The 10218-nt window shown below is 43.1% G+C and overlaps 1 protein-coding gene across 1 annotated transcript in view; it reads right to left on the bottom strand.

Annotated features, from left to right (window-relative positions):
• The window catches only part of LOC101847162, a gene marked incomplete in the record, with an annotated part of 37348 nt that overhangs the window by 20729 nt on the left and 6401 nt on the right, over positions 1–10218 (bottom strand). Inside the window, 1 exon segment of the mRNA XM_013090018.2 lies at positions 9013–9104. Within this exon segment, the coding sequence (XP_012945472.1) occupies positions 9013–9104 (92 nt within the window).

The following is a 10218-nucleotide window of genomic DNA, read 5'->3' as shown; positions in this document are numbered from 1 at the left end:
CATATGAGCCCCAAAATACATTACAGTAAACTCACTCAATGAATATAAATAAACAAACAGAATAATTAATAAGTGAATGAATCTATTAATTCATTAATTAAAAAATGAATATATTATTAACTAATTGATTGATTAATTTGTTAACTAATCATTTAATGATTAATTAAGAAATGAATATAATATTGATTATATTGATAGCTTAATTCATTCATAAATAAAACAAACAAATAAATGAAGTACACTTAACTGATCACCTTGTTGACATGTGAGTAACAATGGCCCACATATCACACACGTACGCACACACACTCACACATACACACACACATATACATACATACATACATATACATATATACACATAAACACACACACACACGCACACACACTCACACATACACACACACATACACACACATATACATACATACATATACATACATACACATACACACACATACACATACATACATACACACACACACATACACACATAAACACACACATACATACATACACATACATACACACACATACACACACTCACATACACACATACACACATACATACACACACACATACACACATAAACACACACACACGCATACAAACACACATACACACACACACAGACACACATACACACACATACATACACACACACATACACACACATACATACACACACATACACACACACACATACACATAAACACACACACACACACATACACACACTTAACAACAACAATAATATATCATATTGCAAAAGTTCTGTCGCACCCGTCTTCAAAGTGCAATAACTCATTCACTAGTCAACATAGCGATGAGAAATTTGGAACACAAGATCTTCATTTATTGTTCTGCCAACGTGACCTGAACAAAAACTGTCTATTGTCTTTCCTTATTCAAGGGAGATAATTTTATTCACACTTCAACCTTGTAAAAATCTCAATCAAAGTTTGCGCAATATTGCGTGTGGCCTCTTCCTGTCTGATGTACTGTTACAAGACGTCGCTTCATTCACTGGGTTGATGTCCTTGTGGTTGTCTGAGGAATTCCCTGCCCTTCCTTGTTTGGTGTAGTAGAGGTTTTACGGCGCTCGCAACTGCATATGGTCATATGAACGCCAGAAGATTAATAAAGGTGTTACAAGAGAGTAACAAACATAAAAAAGGAGGGGAGATAAAGACGATAGAAGATGTTTGATAGGAAATACGGAGCAAACCACACCAGAGCACCCGCCAACCACCCACCTACCATTCCTAGTGAAGGAATGTTCAAACAGTAACACACAGACAGTAACACACAGACAGTTACACACAGACAGTTACACGCAGACAGTTACACACAGACAATAGCCCACACACACATACAGCCTTCGGCGCCGGCTCAGTAATATTGAATTATTGAGTTTTACTTTTATCCAAAGAACTGAGGTCCTCACACATTTAAACGTTCGTTTTAGTAAGAGTTTTACGGCACTTGCAACACAATAAGGTCATATAAGTACCGTAGATTAGAGGTGTTACAAGAGAGTAACAAACACAAAAAAGAAGGAAGAGAGACAGATAAGGATGATAGATGTTTGATAGGAGAAAAGGAGCAGACCACACCAGAGCACCCACCAACCACCCACTTCGTCGTTTGTAAGGTCAGGAGAGTTGCAATAAGTGTTAGTAAGAGTTTTACGGCACTTGCAACACCACAAGTTCATACAAGTGCCGAAGATTCGAGGTGTTACAAGAGAGTAACAAACACAAAAAAGATGGAGGGGAGATAAAGACGATAGATTTTGATAGGAAATAGGAAACAAGAAGCAAAACACACCAGAGCCCCCGCCAACCACCCACAGTTGCAATAAGACTAGGGCTACAATTTCAGTTGGCAATACAAATAAACAATGATAACATTCAGGAGTTTGCGCCACAGAAAAGCAAGCAATAGGGTCAAAGAGTCGGGGAGACAGTCCCACCAACTGATCACCTTACAGGCAGCAAACAACACCCAACAACAGACCAGAAACAGACAACAGGCTATAGACAGACAATAGACTATAAACAGACTACAGACAATGGACCATAAACAGACAACAGACTATAAACAGACAATAGGCTATAAACAGACAATAGGCTATAGACTATAAACAGACTACAGACAGTAGACCATAAACAGACAACAGACTACAGACAATAGATCAGAAACAGGCTACATACAACAGACTATAAATGGGCAACGGACTATAAACAGACAACAGACTATAAACACACAACAGACTATCAACAGACAACACTCAACAGACTATAGACCATAGACAGACAACAGACAACAGAATATAAACTATAAACAGACAACAGACAATAAACAGACTATTATAGACCATAAACAGACAATGAACAACAGACTATAAACAGACAATAGGCTATAGACTATACACAAACTACAGACAATAGACCATAAACAGACAACAGACTACAGACAATAGATCAGAAACAGGCTACATACAACAGGCTATAAATGGGCAACGGACTATAAACAGACAACAGACTATAAACAGACAACACTCAACAGACTATAGACTATAGACAGACAACAGACTACAGAATATAAACTATAAACAGACACCAAACAGACAATTATAGACCATAAACAGACTACAGACAATAGACCATAAACAGACAATGGACTACAGACAATAGACCATAAACAGACTACAGACTATAGACAACAGACCATAAACAGACAACAGACAACAGATAATAGGCAACAGTCTATCATTTTTAGTAAGAGTTTTACAGCACTTGCAACACAATAAGGTCATATAAGAGCAGAAGAATACATATGTGTTACAAGAGAGTAACAAAGATAAAAAAAAGAAGGAAGGGAGATAAGGACGATAGAAAGGACGATAGATGTTTGATAGGAAAGAAGGATCAGACCACACCAGAGTACCTGCCAACCACCCACCAACAGACTATAAACAGACAATAGACTACAAACAGACAACAGACTATATAAACAGACAATAGACTATAAACAGATAACCGACTACAAACAACTCTTACCAACCCCTCCCCCTCCAAAAAACAAACAAAAACAAAACAACCACCCAACTAAACCCATCAGGCTAAAGCAGACAGGGTGAGCTACGGACAGGGGCGGTAATCATGTATTTCCCACTAGAACAGGGGCGGTAATTATGTAACAGGGGCGATAATCGTGTTTCCCAATAGGACAGGGGCGGTAATTATGTAACAGGGGCGGTAATCGAGTTTCCCACTAGGACAGGGGCGGTAATCGTATTTCCCACTAGGACAGGGGCGGTAATTATGCAACAGGGGCGGTAATCGTGTTTCCCACTAGGACAGGGACGGTAATTATGTAACAGGGGCGGTAATCGAGTTTCCCACTAGGACAGGGGCGGTAATCGTATTTCCCACTAGGACAGGGGCGGTAATTATGCAACAGGGGCGGTAATCGTGTTTCCCACTAGGATAGGGGCGGTAATCATGTATTTCCCACCAGGACAGGGGCAGACAACTCTCTGTTTTGGCCCGGTGCTGTTCCTCCCCCCCGTGCCCCCGCAGAAAGCAACGGTTCTCCATGACGTCATGACGCACGGCACGCAGCCACCCTCTGGCCGCCCACCGCACACCCCTCGCCCTACACGCACGCACCGTCTACTTCCCGCGCCCGCGACAAGTGAAAGACGAGTCGGGCGCGGGACCCCACGGGACAGATGACCAGTGCCCAGTGTGGCTATAGAAACCTGTGGCGACTGAGGTCCTGCAGAGATCCGCGTGGTAGTCCGGTCAGCCCACTCGTCTGACCAACAACGTCTGTCTATCTTATCTGTCTGTCTGTCTGTCTATCTTATGTCTCTGTCCGTTCGAGTCACACTCACAGTAGCACACCTTCCATTCCTCTCTCTTTCTCTCTCTCTCTCTCTCTCACCTTCGATTCTCTCTCTTACCTTCCATTCTCTCTCTCTCTCTCTCTCTCTCTTACCTTCCATTCTCCATCTCTCTCTCTCTCTCACCTTCGATTCTCTCTCTTACCTTTCTCTCTCTCTCTCTCTCTCTCTCTCTCTCACCGTCCATTCTCTCAAACTCTCTCTCTGCTGAAAGTCCTGCCCCGCCCATTAACTGCTCACTGCCCTCACTTCCCCCGCTAAGCTAGTCCTCATGCCTCGTTGAGAGCAACCACTGGGAACTTGTCCTAGCTAGGAATGTTGGGAGCTCTTGTTTCTCTAAGACTATCCTCGAGCAAAAATGCATCTACTTAATATTACTGAATGCTAGGCACGAATTCTTTCAGAAAACATCGAGCAGTTTCCTCCACTAAAGTAAGCCACCCTTTACCGGACATAAGCAGACCTTGAGAGTTTGATGGAATTAGTTGATGTCTCTTCTCTGACAACACAAACAGTTGACCGTCCACCCCCTCCCCCACCCCCCTGACAACACAAACAGTTGACCGTCCACCCCCTCCTCCCCACCCCCAATTGACAAAACAACAACCTGTCGTGACATCACCATTCTACACAACGATACCATCCAACACAAAGATACCATTCTTTCTAAAAAAAATAAATAAAAAAAAGATACCATTCCACATGCGATACCATCCTACATCCATCACAACATGACGCCCGACTCTACAAAATGCATACTCTACGATACCACCCTACAACACGAGATTTTATCTCCCCCTTCTCTCCTCTCTCTCTCTCTCCCTCTTTCTCTCCTCAGCCTGCCTGTCTATCCACTCTCCTGGTCTGTCTATCTGCTCTCTCTCTCCCTCTCTCTCCGTCTATCTGTTAGCTCAGTGCAATAAAAGGCTTCTACTGTTCCGCCTTCCCGGTTGGACACCGGGTTTGTTCATAAACTATACTCAGTGTGGGCTCCTATCTACTCCAGACAATATCTAACCTCCCTTGGTGCGGCACTCGGTGCGCACCACACCCTGTCATGACATTGTGATAGCTAGGAGCGACTGAGGCGAAAGTTGTCTGCACAATTCATTGTCAGACGACAAAACTTTCCCCTATCGGTCGGCAACATTCCGCACCCCTCACACCCACACGTCATTACAACCACTCTCACTAGATTCTTTCTTCCGTGTAATCAATATATAATCAGTATATAACCGTGTTTCTTCCTGTATCTCTTCATATAATCAGAGTGCTCGTTCATTCTCTCATTCATTCATGTAAATGCTCCTTCCATTCTTCATTCTTCTTGTACATTGGATGATATCTTCTCCTCCTGCCTTCTCTTTCTCTCTCACCACTGTACAACATCTCTGTGAACTGTGAGGATCTCAAGGCTCGGACAAAAAGCGAAGGGAAAAACTTCATTGAAGAAAAAAAAAACAGCCAAAAAAACAAACAACCCTTCCCACGGACGGACTGACTTGTGAGGTCAGCGACAAGGGGCGTGGTCTACCACTACAATAGATCTCTACATTTTTTACTCCTATCGTTTAGTTTATTGCCTGCATGTACAGAAACAGTAACAAACACACATATACAACAAAGAAAATAGGTCATCTATAAACTATACAAGGGGCGAAGATAAACGTACGTTTACGGTATAGCACCCTTCCTTTCTTAATTAACAGACATAGGTCATGATTCTTCTCTCTATCCGAGCGCCATGTTACCATTCTCTCTATCCGAGCTCCACCTACTTGCCAGTGGTACGATTCTTGTTTACACATTTAAAAAAGTAACTGTATGAGTGGAAAGCGAAGTACCACGCGATCGGAATGTGTGGTCAGCCGGTTAAAAATTGACACCCGTGCATTCGAATGCTTCGCGGAAATATTGATGATTAACTAGATCTACCGTCTTTTCATTGTGGGAGAACTATAGAGCTTTGACATTAGTGGAGAACTATAGAGCTTTGACATTGGTGGAGAACTATAGAGCTTTGACATTGGTGGACAACTATAGAGCTTTGACAACCGGCTTTCCCGGGGTATATTTTTGGCCTTTGGTGTTTATGTAGACAGCCTTTAAAAATATTGTCAAAGTTTTCAAAGATAATTTTTAACACGAAATATGTAAAAATAAAGGTTTAAAAAAAGGTACCAATAGAAAAATCAGTTCATTTTCTATTAGAATAAAGTAATCGGCTGGGAATTATTTTGCATCAATCCTTCCACGAAACTCGAAAAGCATGCCCCCCCCCCCCCCCCCGAGAGTACCCAGTATACTACGAGCTACACAGTACAGTATAGAGCCGACTCACTCACTCGCCGCGGGGGCCCGTGCGGCGCCGGTCGGAACAGCGCTCTGTGTCTTTGTCGAAATAACGACAGATCATCGTGTTTGAGGCGATAAAATGCTGAACTGCAATGATCTCAGTCTTGAAAAAAAAAATTAGGCACCATAGCTGTATATCAATGTTGTAGCAGTGATTGTACTCTGTTAATGTGGAGATGTTTGGTACTCTTTTATTATCGTCAAACATGGGGTTGTGCCACTTAGTGACTTTATGTTTTTGTTCTGTTTTTGGAAGTGTTTTACGGCGCTCGCAACTGCATAAGATCATATGAGCGCGTGGGACACATTAAACATTTTCAGTTGGTAGGAAACTTTGAATTTTGCCCGGGTGGCGGCCGAAGCCTACTCTTATCGATTTCAGACCACCAAGGGATCTTTAACGTGTGCAGCTTGCACACGGGCCCTACGAGATTTTTCGCCCTTGTCCGAGAAAGCTAGGTATAGATCTTTCCTACCAGAAGATCAGGGGTGCGGCAGAAAGACAGCAGTAAGAAGAAGCCAAGGAGAAACAGTAGAAAGGCTGTAGAAAGAATCAGAAGCCCAGAGGAGGGGGCAAAGGAGATGAGGGAGTGGGGTCAGAAAGAGGAGATGAAAGCAGACGACAGAACATTGCTAGAGAGCAGGGAAGGAGGTGAAAGGAGACACATTTTTCGGTCACTACCCAGATTCAAACCTGGGACCTTTGAATGAGAGGCCAACACCTTAACCTCTAGGCCACGAGAGCCCCCTTAGCGACTTTAGCAATATTATTTCATATTTAAAACAGTTGCCATTTTCTTTAAAATTGACTCAGAGGTTTAGGAGACATAGGCCTTACATATGGAAAAGAGAAATTTGGCATAGATCTACAGCAATTTGAAAATGTAGTCTCTGGTACTTAAGTCAAGGTCTTCCTGGACCTCAGTTGATCTCTCCATGAGCATCTTTTGGGCGAAGATGGCATTTCGGGTTCCTTTCGTCACAACATTCCCAAACTGCGCACCAGTGAACGCCCCGCCCCTCTCAATACTCTTATAATATAATAAGTTTTTAAAGTTTAGTTTTAGTAAGAGTTTTACGGCATTTGCAACACAATAAGGTCATTATATAAGTGCCGAAGATTTGAGGTGTTACAAGAGAGAGAGAGTAACAAACACAAAAAAGAAGGAGAGATAAGGATAATAGTTGTTTGATAGGAAAGAAGAAGAAACAAACCACACCAGAGCACCCGCCAACTACCCACAAGGTTTTTTAAGAGGAGGAACCTCTGAATTTACACCTGTTTGCAATAGGACTGGGCTAAATGGGTTAAAAGCCTTGTTTTAGTTTTATTTGTTTTAGTAGAGGTTTTACGGCACTCGCAACTGCATAAGGTCATATGAGCGCCAGAAGATTTGAGGTGTTACAAGAGAGTAACAAACATAAAAAGAAGAAGGGGAGATAAGGACGATAGATGTTTGAAAGGAAAGAAGAAGAAGCAAACCACACCAGAGCACCCGCCAACTACCCACAAGGTTATTTAAGAGGTGAGACCCCTGAATTTAACACCTGTCTACAATAGAGCCGGGCTAATGGGTTGAGGGCCTTGGACACAGCACAAAATGACCAAAGTTCAAGAACGCCCCCAGGGCTATCCACTTCACAGTCAGGCATGATACCAACTGGGCTAACAGAGCACCCAATTCTTGTACTTGTTCAGTATTCCATGCATCCATACCACCTAAACGTGAGGCATGCTGACAAAATAAGTTACTTCTCGCAATCCAAGAAGGGAAATATCGGCTGAAAATCGACACTGGAATCAGATTTAAAGGTTTTCAGTTGATGCCATTTTGTTCAAGTCTACCGTGTCTTATAATTCCATACTTACAAATTGTACAAACTCCACCTATAAAGTTGATGTATTAATTTCCAAAAGGTCTAAAATCCCAGAAGTAACTCATTTCGTTAGCACACCTCACACATAGCAGAGTAGGGAGAGGCTCAAAATGAAGCACTTAAGTCCAGTACAGTCAAAGTAGATGTTTTGTTAAGCCAATCAGCACTCAAAACAGACAAGTCCATTTCTTTTAGTTTTAGTAAGTGTTTTACGGCACTCGCAACACAATAAGGTCATACAAGTGCTGAAGATTAGAGGTGTTACAAGAGAGTAACAAACACAAAAAAGGAGGGGAGATAGAGACTATAGATTTCTTCTAGGAAAGAAGGAGCAAACCACACCAGAGCACCCACCAACCACCCACAGCACACTTGAACACACACACACAAATGACATTACAACTCACCGGCACACACACACACCAATAACGTCACAGCACACCTGCACACACACACATACACACCAATGATGTCACAGCACATCTGCACATACACTTGCAACACACACACACACCTGCACACACACATAACTCACCTGTACACACACACACACCTGCACACACACACCTGCTCACACACACCTGAACACACACCTGAACACACACACACACACACACACACACACACACACACCTGCACACACACATAACTCACCTGTACACACCAGGTTCCCATCCCTCTCCTCTGCTGTCCCCTCAAACCTGCACACACACACCTGCTCACACACACACCTGCTCACACACACACACACCTGCTCACACACACACCTGCTCACACACACACACACACCTGCACACACACACACCTGCACACCTGAACACACACACACACACACAACTCACCTGTACACACACACACAACTCACCTGTACACACTAGGTTCCCGTCCCTCTCCTCCGCAGTCCCCTCACACCTGCTCAGACAGACCCCGGCCGACTGGGAGATGAACGACACACACCTGTGCCCCAGAGAGAAAACACACACATTGGCCATCTTTTTAAAAAATGTATCTGTTTTTATGCCTCCCCCACCCAAAAATTATCGATGCAATTTAACCCTATCCGTACGTTGTGTTTTAATATTGTTTCAATACGAAGTGGGGAACTCAGTGCCACCACTTTCCAAACAGGAAATTTACTCGTTAATCCGATCCGTACGCTTCGCATAGATAGCAGTCTGTCAAAATAATTTTTTGAGAAATACTGAAAGTTTCAAAGAGATCTTCGTACTAGAAGTATTCTAAAATGTGAAGAATACAACCCCGGGGGTACAAAATGAGCCGAGGGCGTACGGATAGGGTTAAATCATTTAGGAGGCAGGCTTCCAGAGCTGCCTGTCAGGGCCAACCTGGGTAGAGAGGGACTCAACATCTCAGCAGAAAGACCACGATATTTGCCATAAACTTCGCCCTACTCAGGGATCAAACTCACATCTCCCACGTTCGACATCAAAGAAGGGCCTAACCGCTGAACCGCAGACAAGCGTACTTTTAGTTTTAGTAAGGGTTTTGCGGCACTTGCAACACAATAAGGTCATATAAGTGCCGAAGATTAGATGTGCTACAAGAGAGTTACAAACACAAAAAAGAAAGAGGAGAGATCAAGACGATAGATGTTTGATGGGAAAGAAGGAGCAAACCACACCAGAGCACCCGCCAACCACACACAAAGCAACAACAACAACAAAAACAACAACATCAAGAACAACAACAACAACAAAAATGACAACAACAATCATTCACTCACTTGAGGCACACGTTGGGCGTGTCACACTGTAGACAACAACAACAGCAACAACAACAACTACAACAACAACAACAACAACCATTCACTCACTTGAGGCACAGGTCAGGCGTGTCACACTGTAGACAACAACAACAACAACAACAAGCACTCACTTGAGGCACAGGTCGGGCGTGTCACACTGTAGACAACAACAACAACAACAACAATCATTCACTCACTTGAGGCACACGTCGGGCGTGTCACACTGTAGACAACAACAACAACAACAACAAGCACTCACTTGAGGCACAGATCAGGCGTGTCACACTGTACACAAGAACAACAGCA

The sequence above is a fragment of the Aplysia californica genome, unplaced genomic scaffold (assembly GCF_000002075.1).
Source record: "Aplysia californica isolate F4 #8 unplaced genomic scaffold, AplCal3.0 scaffold01109, whole genome shotgun sequence".
Classification (NCBI taxonomy): Eukaryota; Metazoa; Mollusca; class Gastropoda; order Aplysiida; family Aplysiidae; genus Aplysia; species Aplysia californica.
This window is presented reverse-complemented; position numbering and strand designations above follow the sequence as displayed.